At 40.9% G+C, this 20,994-nt stretch overlaps 1 protein-coding gene across 3 annotated transcripts in view; it reads left to right on the top strand.

The window, feature by feature from the left end:
• Positions 1–20,994, top strand: part of AACS (acetoacetyl-CoA synthetase) — a 135,567-nt gene that overhangs the window by 40,509 nt on the left and 74,064 nt on the right. For all 3 annotated transcript variants that reach the window (XM_056533778.1, XM_056533771.1, XM_056533762.1), the window contains exons 6-7: positions 16,588–16,702; positions 17,582–17,663. In XM_056533778.1, coding sequence (XP_056389753.1) covers positions 16,588–16,702; positions 17,582–17,663 — 197 coding nt within the window. The remainder of the gene's footprint in view (positions 1–16,587; positions 16,703–17,581; positions 17,664–20,994) is intronic.

Here is a 20,994-nt window from a genome sequence, read left to right as displayed (position 1 = left end):
CTTTGCAGTGAACAGGGTATAAGATCAGTGTGTGCAATGTTATAGCCCCCTATAGGACCTATAACACTGCAAAAAAAAAAAGTGTAAAAAAAAAGTTAATAAATGTCATTTAAACCTTTCCCTAATAAAAGGGACCCCCCTTTTTCCCATAAAAAAAAAACATTTAAATAAACATAAATATAAACATATGTGGTATCGCCGCGTGCGTAAATGTCTGAACTATAAAAATATATCATTAATTAAACCGCATGGTCAATGGCGTACGCACAAGAAAATTCAAAAGTCCAAAATAACGTATTTTTGGTCACTTTTTCTATCATGAAAAAATGAATAAAAAGCAATCAAAAAGTCTGATCAATACAAAAATGGTACCGCTAAAAACTTCAGATCACGGCGCAAAAAATGAGCCCTCATACCACCCCATAAGCGGTAAAATAAAAAAGTTATAGGGGTCAGAAGATGACAATTTTAAATGTATAAATTTTCGTGCATGTAGTTATGATTTTTTCCAGAAGTACGACAAAATCAAACCTATATAAGTAGGGTATCATTTTAATCGTATGGACCTACAGAATGAAGAGAAGATGTCATTTTTACTGAAAAATTTACTGCCTACAAACGGAAGCCCCCAAAAGTTACAAAATGTGGTTTTTTTCTTAAATTTCGTCGCACAATGATTTTTTTTTTTTTTTTTTTGTTTCGCCGTAGATTTTTGGGTAAAATGACTGATATCACTGCAAAGTAGAATTGGTGGAGCAAAAAATAAGTCCTCATATGGATTTATAGGTGCAAAATTGAAAGGGTTATGATTTTTAAAAGTTGAGGAGGAAAAAACGAAAGTGCAAAAACTGAAAAACCTGTGGTTCTTAAGGGGTTAAATTGACGGGAGTACAATCCACAGCAACCCTTCTAATCAGCTGTTTGAAGCAGCATTGCACGAAACTGCAGTATTGTCCTGTTCACTTGAACAGAAAAACACTGCAGGTCCTTGCACCACCGCTTCTAAACATACAGCAATTGCAATTAGACACTGAAGAGGCCAAGAAGCTTGCTTAAACATTGTGGTACCTTTTAAAACAGTGAAATCAGCAGGGGTGCCATGAGTCAGACCGCCACCAATCTAATATTGGTAGCCTATTCTGAGGATAGGACATGACTTTTTTTGTTTGTTTTTTACATTCTAAATAACCTCTTTTGAGCTTTACACAGATTTTGGGGGGGGGGGGGGGGTTAATTCACAATTGCAGAATGTCTGTTTTAATAACTAACAGAGTGATACTGTGTAGGCACATACCCTATTGACAAGAGGAATGGTAAAACCTAGATGTCAGGTTTTTTATTTTGTGCGAATGGGAGCTAAGCCACAGTAAATTTAGCTTCTGCATGCATCTGGGTGCCATTGCTGTGCACCTTGCCGATCAACTACAGATGGCCTATCCTGTGGATAGTGCGATTATGGTAAGGTTGCGCTCTGCATGTCTAGGCAGCACTTTTTTCTTTTATTACCATTCTCATGGAGGTGTCCCACTTCAGTCACTGATTACATGAGCGAGCTTGTGAGAGTTCTGAAGGCCCTCATGCCTGCCATGGTAAGACCTGCTAATACAGCCTGCATTAGGCAGACTCTACTAGTAGAGCGAGGAAACCAGAATTGACAATTTTTTGTCTCCTCATTAATCAGAAAAAGAAATAAAAAGTTATCAAAAACTCTCCTCTAATCCAAAACAGACGGTACAGATTACTGCATAATAAAAAATGATTATCCAATCAGAATAGGGCAATTTTAAGCAGATTTGCCACATGTTAGCCTATCCCTGTGGTTTTATGACCCATGTTTACGTACTCAGAGTGCATTTGTTGTACTTTTCACACACCTATATTTTTACAGTGACTATCTGTTTACAAAGTAAACATAATTCTTTCACATTACAGAGGTGTGACTGTATGGCCAGGATGTAGGAATACAGCCAAAGTCAATATGTTACTTTTGTGTTTATTGCAGGTTTTTTCTTTCTGAGCTTTAAAAGGAGAAATTCCTTTAAAGTTTTTAATAAATGTTTACATGAATATGGTTACATGAACTTTATTTTGTTAACCATAATTGATAAAGCAACTGAACAGATATGTTTGTCTATTGCAAGCCGTTTGATATGTTTGTCTATTGTCTATTAGTGGAGAAAAAAAAGCAACAATTTTGATGGCATTTTTTTGTTTTTTGTTAAAGAGAACAGTTGTTCGAATTCACATTTACAATTTTGTATTGAGGAATTACATATACAGGTCCCTTGACAGCCTATGGGCATTGTTTTCAGTTTGCAAATGTTCAAAAGGGCGGTCATCACTGCTGTTTACTGGGCATGCCCCTGAGAACTGAGCATCGGGGACCACCTAGTTAATAGTATAGGCCAGTGTTTCCCAACCAAGGTGCCTCCAGATGTTGCAAAACTACTACTCCCAGCATGCCTGGACAGCCAAAGGCTGTCCAGGCATGCTGGCAGTTGTAGTTTTACAACATCTGGAGGCACCCTGGTTGGGAAACATTGGTCTAGACCCTCATTAGCTTAACAGTCTAAGAACAAAAACAACTTCTCCTGCTGGGAATGGCTTGAAAGCCTGACGAGAGCATGTTGAGCATCCCTAAACCGCTGCATTGCTGTACAAAAATACAGCAGGGACTGCACCACTCCAATGTTTTCTTCATGGGGCTAGCTGAGAGGTATCCGCCTTCACTTTATACAGTTCAAAAAAGATGCTCCAGCAGACTTCAGTCTATTCCAGATTTCAATTTTTTGCAATTCCATAAATTACAAACTGCAGCTTTTCAACGCCTAAGGAAGCGTGCAGGTCTGTGCTTAACAAAGGCAGTATGGGTCTAAACATTGAAGTTATGAGAATGAAAGCCTTGTTCTGGGATTAGCTGTAAAAGCAATATGTGCAATAAATTGAATGGACTAAGAGTGCTTTCACACTATTGTAGTGTTCGCTTGCTGGATCCGGTTGGGAGGGGCGAAAACCGTCTGCTCCCGCATCCCAGCCGGATCCAGTCCGAACCCCATTCATTTCAATGAGCCGACCGGAGTCAAACGCTGACTCCGGTTGTCTCATTTTTCTCTGAATACGGTTTTCTGACCGGACCTAGAACCGTGTTATACCACGGTTTAAAGGTCCTTTTTTGCTATATGTAATATCAGTGAACTCTGTTCTCCTCACCTGTCTGGTCCTTGGGCCAATATGTGAGGTGTCAAGGACCTACCAAGTTCTCTTTCAATAAAATAGGCTAACAGGAGTATTGGAACCCATTCATATCAGCTTCCATATAGCAACAGTATTAAAGGGGTACTACTGTGAAAACCTTTTTTCTTTTAAATCAACTGGTGGCAGAAAGTTAAACATATTTGTAAATTACTTCTATTAAAAAATATTAATCCTTCCTGTACTTATTAGCTGCTGAATACTACAGAGGAAATAATTTTCTTTTTGGAATGCTCTCTGATGACTTCACGAGCACAGTTCTCTCTGCCGACGTTATTATAATAATAATAACACTTCATTTATTGTTGTCCTTAGTGGGATTTGAACCTAAGTCCCCAGCACTGCAAGGCAGCAGTGCTAGCCACTGAGCCACCATGCTGCCCTTAGCATACATCTGCTATGCACGGTTGTTAAAATGGACAGAGATGTCAGCAGAGAGCACTGTGCTCGTAATGTCAGCAGTGTTCCAAAAAGAAAGGAATTTCCTCTGTGGCATTCAGCAGCTAATAAGTAGTGCAAGGATTAAGATTTTTTTAATAGAAGTAATTTACAAATATGTTTAACTTTCTGCCACCAATTGATTTAAAAGAAAAAAGGTTTTCACCGGAGTACCCCTTTAAACATTGTTGTTAAGAGCTGACATTGGAGAGTAATTTATTCTATTAAATGTGAGTAATATATCTTCGGGAAATATGCCAAAAAAAATTTGCCATACTGTCATAACAATTCCAGTGCAAAATCCACATGTTGCTTGCTGTTGTGTTTTTTTTTTTTTCTTTGAAGAATTTTGTGCTGTGGATTTTACCTTATCCATTGAAGTGAGTGAAATCCATAGTGAAAATTAACAGCTGTCTGCCTAAGACTGGGCACGCTCTGTATTTAAAAATCTGCAGCAGGCTCTCATTTCTGTCTAGATATTTTTCTCCTATGTGTGGATGTGACTTTTAAAACCCCATCCATATGTATTGTACCAGTGTATTTATGGTCGCACATTTGCACTGTAGAATCCGCACAGCAAAGTCGCCACACTTGAATCTATATACCCTCTTAGAACTTGCATTTCATTCTCTGTTTTCTCGTACATCGTGGGTTAAATCAGGACAGGTTTTTGTTTTAGACAGTGTCTTAACTCTGCCCTTGTATCCTATATAGGTTGATTTAATTCTAGAGCAATGCTTTCATTCTCAGAACTTCTGTATTGCACGAACCTACCAGAATATACTACAGTCTAAATGTGAGCCAGAATTCCTTGGTGTAGTTATATAAAACAGTTTGTTAGAAGTAAAGAGAGACCACAAACTCATATCAAGGAATCTTTTTCATCAATGGATCATTTACTGAGTAATTTCACTGATCTACTCCTGTTACCCAAATGTCTCTTTATGAGCCATAGCTGGAGGCTGCCAAGCAGTAGCTGGTGCCAGAGATGTAATCCCATGTAGGGAAAAAACTGAGTCTTATTACTGCATTTCTGGAACTAAGATAAGCTCTTAGGGATCAGGTTCAGAACAAGATACATGATATACAGTATTTTTAAAAAGTAACAAAACTTTAGTTCACCCCATAAATTCCATGCACACAGATGCTGCCGGGCAGCACCATATGCAGAGACAAATGTAGAAGCAAATCAAGCACAGAAAATTACAGATAAACTCTTAAAATGTATTGCGTTATCAAGCATGCAGGATACAAAAAAGCAGTAGATGAAAAAGTTTGCGCTTTTCAAGTATAAATGGCACCCTTTGTCACACCTGAAACATAAAAACATGGCCTTGTTTAAATAAGTCATGTGAGAGACCTGACCTATTGTAAAGAGTTAATGTGAACCACCTGACGGATGGCACAGGTGCACAGTTTGCGTTAACACTGTACAATACAGACTATACAAACATACAATGTTAGATGCTCAAAAATATACAAAATCTGACAAGCAACTTGGATGTCATTTGCAAAACAATGCCGCACTAGGAACAATCGTAGTCATGGGCTACACTCGGGCAGACTGACTGGCTGTTCTGTTCGGACGTGGTACAAGGGGCTGGCCGGGTAAAGAGCCCGCCGCTGCTGCTGGGGATCCAGGTCACTGTCCTGGATCACCAGACAGACCAGGCCTGGAAGAGCATCACCAGGGATGAAACCCAGAAATGTCTGGTGATTTCTATGCGTTCCAGACTTCAGGCTGCAATTGACTGCAACGGATTTGCAACCAAGTATTTAAAAGTTTGATTTATGATTAAAATTCTGCCCCATTACTTTTTTGGTCCCTTAACAAGTGGGAGGCACATATGCAAACTGTTGTAATTCCTACACCGCTCACCTGATTTCGATGTAAATACCCTCAAATTAAAGCTGACAGTCTGCAGTTAAAGCACATCTTGTTTGTTTAATTTCAAATCCATTGTGGTGTATAGAGTCAAAAATGTGAGAATTGTGTCGATGTCCCAATATTTATGGACCTGACTGTGTGTGTGTGTGTGTGTGTGTGTATATATTCATCTCTTGAACAACTACCACCATCATTTGTTCTCACCACTGCATAGGTGTTTAGCTGTATTTAAATAATCAACCTGGTATGTCACTCATCTTGTGAATGTGTACTCCCATTCCCCCATTGCATTGTCATGTATATTTATTACTGTTATCTGGCAAGTGTTTCTATTTTGTTTGATCACAATTTATTTCCCCTGAGTGATCCCAAACTGTTTAATTTTTCTTAACTTTCTTCCCTAATTTTTATTGCTCCCCACCCTTTTTCACACCTGATTGCACTCCTCTGCCAATCTTCTGGCTTAGCCTAGCACTATATATTAGAGGCTATAGGTCTTTTAGACCTTAGGTCTGGAGACATTCAAATATGCCATCTAAAACTGCCATCTAAAGTGCTTCTTAAGTGTGACATCAAGAATTATACCAGAATTGAACAAAAGGGAACTAACTCAACATTATAACTACAAAAGTTAGTCACTCTTTTTCAGAAAAAAACAAACATGCACTCACTTATTACTTACATCATTGCGATACATTTTCTCTTCTATCCCCCACCGTTTTCTCCTGTGGACTCCATATACATCTGTCCATGCCTCCTTCCCTCACCTATGTATTGCTCGCATGCACTGCTCACCATCATAAACCACCCAAAGTCACCTCATTCCATGGTACAGCACAGAAGTCGCTCCATCACTTCACCAAGCCATCTGCTCTCCCTCTTCTTTCTTCTGCTTTTAGCTGATGGGGACATTGCTCCTAACCCTGGCCCACCTTTCACGAATATTTGCTCTACACTACCTGCCTCTTCCGGAACCACTACAATCTTTAACTGTGCTCTTCTAAACTCTCGATCTGTGTGCAATAAGCTCACCCAGATTTATGACTTATTTCTCACTAATTCTCTTAATCTGCTGGCTCTCACAGAAACATGGATACAACCTTCTGACACTGCTTCTCTCGCTGCTTTATCTTATGGTGACCTTCACTTTTCCTATACCCCCAGATCTGACACCAGGCATGGTGGAGAATTTGGGGTGCTTCTAGCCCCACAATACACTTTTCAAGTCCTCCCCCCATTACCTTCCCTCATGTTTCCCTCTTTTGAGGTCCACACCCTCAGGCTCTTCTGCCCATTGTCTCTCAGAGTGGCAGTCATCTATCGTCCTCCTGGTCCTCCCCAAATGTTCCTGGATCATTTTGCCACCTGGCTCCCTCACTTTCTTTCCTCAGAAACACCTACACTCATCATGGGTGATTTTAATATCCCCATTGATACCCCAATCTCCTCTTCTACCTCTCGGCTTCTGTCTCTAACCTCCTCCTTTGCCCTTTCACAGCTTACTGACTCTCCCACACACAAGGATGGGAATACACTGGACTTGATCTTCTCTAGACTTTGCTCTGTCTCTAAATTCACTAATTCTCCTTTTGAGCTCTCTGACCACAACCTTCTCTCTTTCTCTATCAGTAACTCCTATCCTCTTTCAGACACTCTAACCTTGTACACTTACAGAAACCTGCGTGCCATAAACACCAGTCAATTGATAGACATTCTACAATCTTCACTATCACCAATCTCTTCTCTCTCCTGCCCTAATCTAGCAGCCAAACATTACCATGGCACCCTAAAGTCTACCCTGGATCAAATGGCACCCTCTAAAACACGAACCTCCCGACACAGACGGCAGCAACCCTGGCATACGCCGACAACCCGCTTTCTCAGGCGATGCTCTAGGTGTGCTGAACGTCTGTGGAGGAAAACTAAGACTTCTTCAGACTATCTGCACTATAAATTCATGCTTAAATCCTATTACTCCGCTCTTCATCTCGCCAAACAAACATATTTTACCTCCCTCATCTCCTCTCTGTCTAACAACTCAAAACGCCTTTTTGACACGTTCAACTCTCTCCTTCAGCCTAAAGTACAGACCCCAATCACTGATCTCTGTGCTGAAGACCTGGCCAAATACTTCAAAACTAAAATCGATGACATTCGTGATGAAATCCTCTCCCAGTCCCCTAAAAGTTCTGATCCAATTCCCAGCCACGTCTCCTCTTCATCACTCTCAGTTTTTGAGTCTGTAACGGAGGATGAGGTTTCCAGGCTCCTCTCCTCCGCACGCCCCACTACCTGCTCTAGAGACCCCATGCCTTCACACCTCATCCAGTCTCTGTCTCCTGCTATCAGCTGTCACCTAACTAAAATCTTTAACCTCTCCCTCTCTTCTGGGGTCTTTCCCTCCTCCTTCAAACACTCTATCATAACCCCACTATTGAAAAAACCATCTCTGGACCCATCCTGAGCAGCCCACTATCGACCCGTCTCAAATCTCCCCTTTATCTCCAAACTCCTGGAACGCTTGGTCTACTCCCGCCTTATCCGCTATCTCTCCGAGAACTCTCTCCTTGACCCCTTACAGTCTGGTTTCCGCTCCCTTCACTCCACATAAACGGCTCTAACCAAAGTCACTAACGATCTTCTGACGGCCAAATCAAATGGAAATTTATCTTTACTGATTCTCTTGGACCTGTCTGCGGCTTTTGACACTGTGGATCACCAACTCCTCCTCAGTAGTCTCCGCTCAATCGGTCTCAAGGACTCTGCTCTCGCCTGGTTTTCCTCCTATCTCTCTGGCCTCTCCTTTAGCGTCTCGTTTTCTGGCTCTACTTCTTCTCCTCTTCCCCTTGCTGTCGGGGTTCCCCAGGGATCGGTCCTGGGTCCTCTACTCTTTTCACTCTACACATCCCCCATTGGAAAAACAATAAGTAGATTTGGTTTCCAGTACCACCTCTATGCTAATGACGCCCAACTCTATACCTCTTCCTCCAACAAAACCCCTGCACTCCTACAGAATACCAGTGAGTGTCTCTCTGCCATCTAAGACATCATGTCCTCTTTATATCTGAAACTAAATCTTTCTAAAACAGAACTTCTTGTTTTTTCTCAATCAACTGAGACTGTACCTTACCCTGACATTTCCATCTCTGTATGTGGTACTACCATAACTCCCGGGCAGCAGGCACTGGTTACCAATTCAGTCCAGAATACAGTACAAAATCCTCAGTCTCACACACAAAGCTCTCCACAATGCTGCACCTCCCTACATCTCCTCTGTCTACCATCCTACACGTTCTCTCCGATCTGCTAATGATCTCACACTAACATATTCTATAATCCGAACTTCTCACTCCCGTCTCCAAGACTTCACTCGTGCTGCATCGGTTCTCTGGAATGCTATCCCTCAGACTCAACAACAACATCCATAGTTTCAAACGTGGCCTAAAAACACATCTCTTCAGACAGGCCTATAACATTCTCTAATTGGCCTCAACATATCCTCAACATATCCCCACACCTCTTGTTTGAATAGTTATTGTGTAATATTATGTCTGATACTTGTCTTTGTTTGTACCCCATAATTGTAAGCGCTGCGGAATCTGTAGGCGCTATATAAATAAATATATATATATATATATATATAAAACTCAACGTGTGTGTGTGTGTGTGTATGTATGTTCCACAAAAACTTCCAAATGGCTAAAGATATTAACATGAAACTTGGCACACATGTTACTAATATGTCAACAACAAACATAGGATAGGTGATTTAACCCTTACTCACCCCCATTTGCCAGGGTCTGGGTTTTTGTTTAAAGTCCCATACAAGTCTGTGGAAAATATATGTCACGGCATAACTTCCAAACGGCTGGAGATATTTCGATAATACTTGGTCACATCTTACTTATATGTCCACTTAAAATATAGGATAGTTAATTTAACCCTTAACTACCCCCATTTGTGAGGGTTGGGTTTTTTGTTTAATGTCCCATGCAAATCAATGGGAAATGTATGTTCTCACATAACTTACGTACGGCTGGAGATATTTCAATACCTGGTACACATATTACAGGTCGGGATATGAGGACGGGATGGGAGGTCGAGAGAGGAGGTTGAGATAGGTCAAAATAGGAGGAGGGGATGGTCGGGATAGGAGGTTGAGATAAGAGGACGAGAAAGGAGATCGGGATATGAGGACGGGATAGGAGGTCTAGATAGGAGGACGGGATAGGAGGACGGAAGGATGAGGAAGGAAAAACTGGGCAACGCTGGGTATTCAGCTAGTGTATGTATATATATGTGTGTGTGTGTGTATGTATATATATATATATATATATATATATATATATATATATATATATATATAAATAATATACAGTACAGACCAAAAGTTTGGACACACCTTCTCATTCAGAGTTTTCTTTATTTTCATGACTATGACAATTGTAGATTCACATTGAAGGCATTAAAACTATGAATTAACACACGTGGAATTATATACATAATAAAAAAAAATGTGAAACAACTGAAAGTATGTCATATTCTAGGTTCTTCAAAGTAGCCACCTTTTGCTTTGATTACTGCTTTGCACACTCTTGGCATTCTCTTGTTGAGATTCAAGAGGTAGTCACCTGAAATGGTTTTCTCTTCACAGGTGTGCTGGTGTGGAGGAGGAGGTGTGATGGTGTGGGGGTGCTTTACTGGTGACAATGTTGGGGATTTATTCAAAATTGAGGGCATACTGAACCAGCATGGCTACCACAGCATCTTGCAGCGGCATGCTATTCCATCCGGTTTGCGTTTAGTTGGACCATCATTTATTTTTCAACAGGACAATGACCCCAAACACACCTCCAGGCTGTGTAAGGGCTATTTGACCAAGAAGGAGAGTGATGGGGTGCTGCGCCAGATGACCTGGCCTCCACAGTCACCGGACCTGAACCCAACCGCAGAGTAAAGGCAAAAGGGCCAACAAGTGCTAAGCATCTCTGGGGACTCCTTCAAGACTGTTGGCATTCTCTTGATGAGCTTCAAGAGGTAGTTACCTGAAATGGTCTTCCAAGAGTGTGCAAAGCAGTAATCAAAGCAAAAGGTGGCTAGAACCTAGAATATGACATATTTGCACACTTTTTTGTTATGTATATAATTCCATATGTGTTAATTCATAGTTTTGATGCCTTCAGTGTGAATCTACAATTTTCATAGTCATGAAAATAAAGAAAACTCTGAATGAGATGGTGTCCATACTTTTGGTCTGTACTGTGTATGTGTGATATATATATAATTTTTTTTGTGTGTAGGGGTGGGACATGAGGAGGGATTTGGGCGGAATGGGGGTGTTGCGTCTTACAGGGGCCCCTTGTTTTATCTGGTCAGGGGGCCCTGAGTGTTGTGTTGCCCCTGGCTACACTAGTTCTATTATAAATACTATTTTTTAACTATGACCTTACAATAAAACATGGTTTTTGTTATTGTATTTACCAAGTTGTAAGACTAAAATTATGTCCAGAGGTGAATATACACGAACGACATTGGTGAACTAATAAAATCAGGTTAATGGGGCAGATTTACTAATACTGTCTAATATATAGTTAAAGGGGTATTCTGGGCAAAAAGATCTTATCCCCTATCCAATGATAGGGGATAAGATGTCTGATCGCGGGGCGCCCGCTTCTGAGACCCCCCACGATCTCCCTGCAGCACCCGCATTCTATGCGGGTGCTGAATCTCCAGTTTCGGAAACCTCCAGGTTTCCGGGACTGAGGACGTGACATGAATGGAGGGGGCGTGGCATGATGTCACGTCCCCAGTCCCAGAAACCCAGAGGTTTCCGTAACTGGAGATTCAGCACCCGCATAGAATGTGGGTGCTGCAGGGAGATTGCGGGGGGTCTCACCAGTGGCCCCCTGCGATCAGACATCTTATCCCCTAGCTTTTGGATAGGGGATCAAATGTTTTTGCCCTGAATACCCTTTTAAGTTGTGTAATTTTAGACTTTAATGCTGCAAATTTATTGCAGCTGCTCAGGCTATTTTGATAAATTTGGCTCAATTTCAGAAAATGTTTACTCTATTTTTAATGCCAATTCATGGATGTTTTGAATTTTTTCGTTTACGCCAGTTTATCAAATAGTAACACAGACACGTGTACAGTATTTTTTTCAGCTGTTGCACATACAAGAATGCCCTTTACCAGCCCCAATGTAGCCTTAGATTTTATCTCCTGCATTTCACTGTTTGACCACTAGGGAGCAGTAGTACCTTATGTAGTTTTTCTTGTTTCTAACATTAGGAGCTCTCCTTTCTTCACAAACTCTATTAGAATGGTTTCACTTGCAGAGATGTATATGTAAGTGTTAACCTTCATTCCAGATTTTTATATGTTGTAAATGTTCCCTTGTTCTGCAATTCTCACTTCATTAAAAATCAATCTCTTCCCATAATTCATTGCCGGCCAGTCAGTTGTACTCAACTTGGGGTTATTGCACTAAATCATCTGTTAGACCACAATTGCACAGTAATGTACTATCTCGGTAACGGTTCTGACTCATTTCTGACTGTATAATTTTGTGTTCTCTTGGCGTCATTGCACTTAATTCAACTATTGTCTTCAGAGAATTACACTCCAGCCACTTGATTGACTTGAAAAGGCTCTTGAGCAGCAATGGAGTTTGGGCCGAGGGTTATGGTAGATTTTATCTCCGACTACGCATTTCAGGGTGATTACATAAAGATTTGCTTTGCTGAGCATCTTCAATTTGAAAATCTTCCAGTTTGCTGTCATCTATCCAGGATATCCAAAATATAATGTTTTGCCTTTTTATTTTTTAAGTTATTCTGTTGAGTCTATGGAGCTTGTATGAGACTAGTTAGATATTCATTTTTGTATACTATGCTTACACTCTATGATCCCATAGAAAATGATTGGAACAAGAGGCACATATGCATGACTTGCACTACATTCTAACAGTAGTCTCTGGTCTGTTATAGAGATCAGGGGGGTCCGCCAGTGGTTGAACCTCTCGCAAACAGATAGTTGTCCCCCATCCTGTGGATAGGGAATGACTTTACAAGATGGAAAAATCCCTTTAAAGTTGCGCATCCTTTGTTTTGGCTGGATTGGCCACAATACTCAACTAGTTTATTTTACAACTGTACTGAAAAATAATTGTTCTATTGTTATATGTAGTTCTTTTTTCCTACATGTGTAAATCAATAATTCTACTTGCGTTGCCAGGCTCTGGACTATGATCAGTTGTGTGATTATGATTTGCCTTCTAGATACGCAGCACCAGGTAAGTGCTGAAGCCACTTGTCTCCTTTAGGCTAAGTTTCCACTTGGTGTTTTTTTCTGGCAGTTTTTGGATATCTGCCACTGCAGTTTTTGAGCCAAAGTCAGAAGTGGATCCATAAGGGAGGAGAAGTGTAAGTTTTCTTTATATGTCCTATTCCTTTTGAATACAATTCTGGCTTTGGCTCAAAAACTGCAGTGGCAGATCTCCAAAAACTGCCAGAAAAAAACAAGTGGAAACTTAGCCTTACTCTAATAGAATAAACATGCCACCAAGTGCACAATTGGAGAGGCTCTTGTCACACTAATCCCCAAATAGACCTGAGACGCCCAGCTGACACCTATACCCACAGTGTCTAGAAAAAATGCAGATTATGAAGTAAGAATCTGGGGCTCAAGGTCTCGGATATTCAGGACAATATTTTATTTAGGTAATGATATTTAAACAGTTGTATGTACCATATAAAATAGTTTAAAATGTAACTGGTGGCACACAGGGCCATTGTGTGCCACCAGTTAAGTTTTAAACTATTTTACATGGTACATACAACTGTTGTTAAAATTTTATTACTTAAATAAATAAAATATTTTCCTGAATATCAGAGACCTTGATCCCCAGATTCTTACTTCATAATCTGAATAAATATGCCATTTGACTTGGGGACTGATGATTAATAACCCAGTCCCATTCACTGCCTTGTGGTCATGTATATGTTTTTATCTCCCTCGCTCCATTTGGTAACCTATGCCTGCACATGTCTTCTAGTCAAGCGTGACATAAGCATCCGCCGTGTTTTATAAGGGAAGTATTTTTATAGGTGCTATTTGGCAGCGCCTGATGTGTAAATGATGGTTGGTTTACAGTGTGTGCTGCTGCAGCAGGATGATAAGATGCTATTTGTGGCTGTAGACTAGTGGTGACAGAGGCATGAATGATACAGGCACAGAATGTAATAAAGTTGCTGTCTGTGGTGATGTTTTATTGATGGGGCTAATGCATCTGTGAGTGTTGGAGCTACGCCAGCATATCTTATCCTCTCTGCACTTTATGAGTTTCAAAGTATGTGTGGAGTTTTTTTTTTGTGAGCTAAACATAATTTTTAATTTCTTAATATCTTTGCTGTAAATGTGCGCACTGGTTTTAAAGGGCACATCTTATCAACACAGAACCCTTAACCCCTTAAAGACCCAGCCCATTTTCACCTTAAGGACCCGAGCATTGTTTGCACATCTGACCACTTTCTGCTTATAAGGAAAATGTACATCCCAAATAAATTATATATTGATTCACATAAACAATATGTCTACTTTATGTTTGCATTATAAAGTTAACATGTTTTTACTTTTAGAAGACACCAGAGGGCTTCAAAGTTCAACAGCAATTTTCAAATTTTTCACAACATTTTCAAAATGAATTTTTCAGGGACCAGTTCAGTTTTGAAGTGGATTTGAGGGGCTTTCATATTAGAAATACCCTGTAAATTACCCCATTATAAATACTGCACCCCTCAAAGTATTCAAAATGACATTCAGTGTGTTTAACCCTTTATTTGTTTCACAGGAATAGCAGCAAAGTGAAGCAAAAAATTCAAAATCTTCATTTTTTTTATACTCGCATGTTCTTGTAGACCCAGTTTTTTAATTTTTAAGAGGTAAAAGGAGAGAAATCACTGTAAAAATTTGTAACCCAATTTTTCTCGAGTAAGGAAATATCTCATGTGTATGTGAAGCATTCCGTGGGTGCACTAGAGGGCTCAGAACGGAAGGTGCGACAATGGGATTTTGGAGAGTGAGTTTTTCCTGAAATGGTTTTTGGGGGGCATGTCACATTTAGGAAGCCCCTGTGGTGCCAGAACAGCAAGAAAACCCCCACATGGCATATTATTTTGGAAACTACACCCCTCACGGAATGTAACAAGGGGTCCAGTTAGCCTTAACACCCCACAGGTGTTTGACGACTTTTTGTTAAATTTGGATGTGTAAATAAATTTATTTTTTTTCACTAAAATGCTGGTTTCCCCCCCAAATTTTACATTTTTACAACGGGTTATATGTGAAAATGCCCCCCAAAATTTGTAACCAAATTTCTTCTGAATATGGAAATACCCCATGTGTGGACGTCAAGTGCTCTGCTGGCGCACTACAATGCTCAGAAGAGAAGGAGCGCCATTGAGCTTTTGGAGAGAGAATTTGGTTGGCATAGAAGGGGGCCTTGTGCATTTACAAAGCACCCCGTGACATTTTGGAAACTACACCCCTCACAGAGTTTAATAAGGGGTGCAGTGAGCATTTATGCCCCACTGGCTTTTGACAGATCTTTGGAACAGTGGGCTGGGCAAACGAAAAATTCAATTTTTCATTTTCATGGACCACTGTTCCAAAAATCTGTCAGACAACTGTGGGGCATAAATGCTCACTGCACCCCTTATTACATTATATGAGGGGTGTAGTTTCCAAAATGGGGTCACATGTGGGGGGGGTCCATTGTTCTGGCACTATGGGGGCTTTGTAGACACATGTGGCCATCCACATATGGGGTATGTACTTACTTAGAAGAACTGGGGTTACAAATTTTGGGGGGCTTTTTTCCTATTTCTCCTTGTGAAAATGAAAAAATTTAGGGTAACACCTGCATTCTAGTGAAAAAATTAATAAATAAAATGCGCCCTGCGTCCTGAAGGGGTTAAATCTGACAATTTGCAGTTAAAGCACATCTTGGTAATTTCATTTCAAATCCATTGAGGTGGTGTACAGAGTCAAACATTTTTAGAATTGTGTCGATATCTCAATATTTAGGGACCTAACTGTGTGTGTGTATGTATATAATATATATATATATATATATATATATATATATATATATATATATATATATTATGATTATATAAATTTTCTTATGAGACTGGGAATCCACTGAGGTTTTTGTCTTGCGTGTTTTTTAGGGTAAAAACTGCCACCGATTTCCCTGCTTTTTTGCGCACATCATAATAATGCAAGACTATCTGCACAGGTCCTTTAAAAGAGGACCTGTCCTCAACATTATAAGGGCTTATTCACATGGGCGGATTTTTTGTGAGACATCGAGTTTGAATCGGGGTTGGATCTCGATGACAGAGCACATTTCAATTCAAACTATAGCGGGTAACATGCTGCTATCTTATAATTAAAAGGATACTTCAGTGGAATTTTTGTTTTTTAATCAACTGGTGCCAGAAAGTTATACAGATTTGTAAATTACTTTTATTAAAAAATCTTAATCCTTCCAGTACTGTATGCTCCACAGGAAGTTATTTTCTTTTTGAATTTCTTTTCTGTTTGACCACAGTGCTCTCTGCTGACACCTCTGTCCATGTCAGGAACTGTACAGAGCAGGATAGGTTTGCTATGGGGATTTGTTCCTGCTCTAAACAGTTCCTGAAATGGACAGAGGTATCAGCAGAGAGCACTGTGGTCAGACAGAAAATAAAAAAATAAAAAAGAACGTCCTATGAAGCATACAGCAGCTGATAAGTACTGGAAGGATAAAGATTTTTAAATAGAAGTAATTAACAAATCTGTTTAACTTTCTTTCACCAGTTGATATAAACATAACATTTCCAGCATATTACCTCTTTAAACTGGATGTTGTACAATTTTTCACGGAACATTTAGTATATTTAGGAGGCTTTCCTAGTTTGTATTGTCTTTTCTTACAGGTTTCTGTTTGTCTCTCTTTTTAGGGAGTATTGGACAGATTTTCTCAGATTCAGCCCAAGTTAATCTTCTCGGTGGAGGCCGTAGTTTATAATGGGAAGGAGCATTCTCATCTGGAGAAACTGCAAAGTGTGGTAAAAGGTACAGTATTCAGCTGGCATCTGTTATACATATCGGTTTACTGTATAGAAATACAATGAAAAGGTGGAATAGCCTCAATGTCCTCAATATTTAGTCACCATCAGTAGGGTAACTAATCTGCAATGTGCAATAATTTTTTTCATTTGTTTAGTTATCCATGTTATGTCCTAATTATATATACAATTATATTGCACACACACACACAGTGGAAACCCTATATTATAGTATGGACTGGCCCACCAAGCAGACCCCAAAATAATCACTCTTAAACAATAATAGACCCAAATGTTTAGTAGAAGACTAACTGGGAGTGGAAAGTGGGGCCCAAAGACACCCTAGTGACAAGTTAAATTTGTATTACTAGATTGGTTGCAATTCTCTGTATGGGGTTTGGCCATGTTCTCCTATCTGTAATATGTGTTGAACCAGATGCGTTGAAAACCTTTCTGCACAATTTACATCTGGATGGGACTGTTTCTGCCGCATGTGCATGGATTCCTGCTAGTCACATTCAGATGCATGGAAGTCACAGATATTACTGAAACAAATCATGTGATTATCCTCTGTCTACCTATGGCCAAGAATGGTCAAATTCACACAGTGCATTTTTTTAAGCCAAAACCATAAATGGAACTAGAAGACATACCATTTATAAATGATGTCTTCTCTTTTTTGGTGAGAATATGACTAAACCCTAGCTGGCTTTCTGAAGACTTGTCTACACATTTTCACCCTTACAATATAAAATAAATAATATATCGTTTTTTTTCTGTTTATTAACTTCGTATAGAAATCCAGTAATGCAGTAGCCACTTTGTATTTTCTCTGCATGCTTGTTCCTCTCAAAACTGATGTCCATTTTGCTTCTGCTTTCTTCAGGGTTACCAGATTTAAAGAAAGTTGTTGTGATTCCTTATGTTCTACCAAAAGATAAAATTGACCTCTCCAAGGTTCCCAACAGGTTGGTCGGAATGAGGGCTACAATCCAGTGTACTGTATTTCTTTTATAGGTGTGGGAGTTACATACTCATTGAAAATGAATTTTACTAAATATATACATTTTTCCTTTAATAATGCATAAATATTTCAGAAAAAAAAAAGTGTTAGGCCTATTCAAGATTTTACTCTGTTTATAGCGCAGACATCCTCAAGTTAGTGTCAGTTCAGATGATCTGCATCTTATCCATTTAAAGGGGTTATCCAGTAATAGAAAAACAGAGCTAATTTCTTTCATAAACAGCTCTACATCTTTCCCCAGGTTGTGTGTGGTATTACAACTTGGCTCCATTGATTTCAATGGAACTGAGCTGCAGAACCCAACTTGGAGACAGACAGGGAGCGGTTTTTGAAAGGAAAAAAAGCTCTGTTTTTCTATTCCTGGATGTGCTGTGCTGTAGACGCATCCCTGGCACTCCCATACAGATAAAATGAGTGTGTTCGGTCTAGATTTTTCTGGAGATAGCGTTCTTGTCTCTAAGTTGTAGCCCAGACCCTTGAGTGATGTCATTACCTGATCAGCCCCCAACAGCTTCAATCACCATCTCTTTCTCTCTCCTTCTCTCACTCTCACTCACTCACACACACACACACACACACACACAAAATATATATATATATATATATATATATATATATATATATACACAGTGCCTTGCAAAAGTATTCACCACCCTTGACTTTTTTTTTTTTGTATTTTGGTACCTCACAACCTGGAATTAACATAGATTGTTTGAGGATTTAGATTATTTAATTTACAGAACAACATACCCACAACTTTGAAGATGTTTTATTATTTATTTATTGTGAAGCAGACAAATAGGACAAAATTACAGAAAACGTCAATGTGCATAACTATTTACCCCCCCCCCCCCCCTAAAGTCAATACTTTGTAGAGCCACCTTTTGCGGCAATCACAGCTCGCTTTGGATAAGTCTCTATGAGCTTGCCACACCTTACCATTGGGATTTTTGCCCATTTCTCCTTGCAAAACTGCTCCAGCTCCTTCAAGTTGGATGGTTTGCGCTTGTGAACAGCATTCTTTAAGTCTGACCACAGATTTTCGATTGGATTGAGATCTGGGCTTTAAATCAACTGATGCCAGAAAGTTAAACAGATTTGTAAATAAGGTCTCAATGAAGAAAAGCTCGGCACCACTAAATAATGTCCACTAGATAGGTAACCCGTGAGGGCCTAGTGATTCCCTTTGCAACTGCTGGAGGTACATAGGTGGTGCTTCCACGCTTAAAGAAACCGCATTCCATAAATCCACACAAGAAGAAGAAGAAAGCAGAGCACCGACCAGCGACCTTTCTTGCTAGCAGCTTTTATTTCGGCATGTAGTTTACATCAACCGAGTACACATCGGGAAAATCACAGACAGGGGAGTGCAGACGTGAGACGTGGGGGTAACCTCTAGGTGACGGGCCGTTGCGCGCCGAAGCGCTTCTCCTGGTCTGGAGACGGAAGCGCTTCTCCTGGGCGCGCAACGGCCCGTCACCTAGAGGTTACCCCCGCGTCTCACGTCTTCACTTCCCTGTCTGTGATTTTCCCGATGTGTACTCGGTTGATGTAAACTACAAAACTACATGCCGTAATAAAAGCTGCTAGCAAGAAAGGTCGCTGGTGAGTGCTCTGCTTTCTTCTTCTTGTGTAGATTTGTAAATACCGTATATACTCTAGTATAAGCAGAGTTTTTCGGCACGATTTTTTCGTGCTGAAAACACCCCCCTTGGCTTATACTCGAGTGAACTCTCCCCCCTCAGTGGTCTTCAACCTGCGGACCTCCAGATGTTTCAAAACTACAACTCTCAGCAAGCCCGGGCAGCCATGGGCTGTTCGGGCTTGCTGGGAGTTGTAGTTTTGAAACATCTGGAGGTCCACAGATTGAAGACCACTGCGGCCTTCGTCATCATCCAGACCCCCCCCTTTATTTTTGTACTCTCCTCCGCTCTGCGGGATATTAGGGTGCGCTGGTCCGGGCCATCTGTGCTGCAGAGACCGTCCGGTGGGGAAGGATAGTTGTCCATCTTCACCGTGGGGCCTCTACTCTGCGCTTCGGGCCCGGCCCCGGAATAGTCACGTTGCCTTGACTACGACGCACAGGGACGTTCATGAGCAACGTCCCTGTGCGTCGTCGTCAAGGCAACGTCTCTATTCCGGGCCCGAAGCGCGGAGAAGATGCCCCCCGGTGAAGATGGACAGCCCGGAGCGACTATCCCTCCCCACCAGACGGTCCCTGCAGCATAGATGGCCCGGACCAACGCACCCTAACGTCCCGCCGAGCGGAGGTGAGTACAAAACTCAAGGGGGTGAGAGGGGGGCTGGATGATGTGGAAGGCTGCAGTGGTCTTCAACTTGCGGACCTCCAGATGTTTCAAAACTACAACTCCCAGCAAGCCTGGACAGCCGATGGCTGCCAGGGCTTGCTGGGAGTTGTAGTTTTGAAACATCTGGAGGTCCGCAGGTTGAAGACCACTGTTAAATCAGACATTGACAAGCGGTGATGATGAAGGGGGAGGGGGTGGGCTGATGACAAGCGGTGATGATGAAGGGGGGTGGGATGATGACAGGCGGTGATGATGAAGGGGGGTGGGATGATGACAGGCGGTGATGATGAAGGGGGGGGGGTGTGGGATGATGACAGGCAGTGATGAGTAAGGGGGATGATGACAGGGTGATGATGATGAGGGTGTTAATGTGGGGGTCTGGATGATGACAGGGGGGGATGATGTATTTCCCACCCTAGGCTTATAGTCGAGTCAATAACTTTTCCTGGGTTTTTGGGGTGAAATTAGGAGCCTCTGGTTATATTTGGGTCGGCTTATACACTAGTATAAACGGTAACTTCTATTAAAAAATCTTTACCCTTCCAGTACTTTTTAGCAGCTATATGCTACAGAGGAAATTCTTTTCTTTTTGAATTTCTTTTTTGTCTTGTCCACAGTGCTCTCTGCTGACACCTGATGCCCGTATCAGGAACTGTCCAGAGCAGGAAAAAATCCTTATTGCAAACCTATGCTGCTCTGGACAGTTCCTGACATGGACAGAGGTGTCAGCAGAGAGCACTGTGGCAGACAGGAACTCTATTCCGCTGCTGTAGACTGTCTTGCTTTATAGCATAATGTTCTACATGGTAGGGGAGAAAACTGCAAACACACAAAACAAGTAGATTTTTTGTGCTTTTGAATTGGTGCAGACAAGTAAGCTATGCTATATGCTTTTGCAGCTTATTTTAATTTTTTTGCTTACCTGATGTTGAAATACTCCTTTAGGTGTGCTCTTGTATTGGGTGG

The sequence above is a fragment of the Hyla sarda genome, chromosome 1, assembly GCF_029499605.1.
Source record: "Hyla sarda isolate aHylSar1 chromosome 1, aHylSar1.hap1, whole genome shotgun sequence".
NCBI classification, from domain to species: domain Eukaryota; kingdom Metazoa; phylum Chordata; class Amphibia; order Anura; family Hylidae; genus Hyla; species Hyla sarda.
Note: the sequence above shows the minus strand (reverse complement) of the source record. Positions and strands in the feature narration are given on the sequence as shown.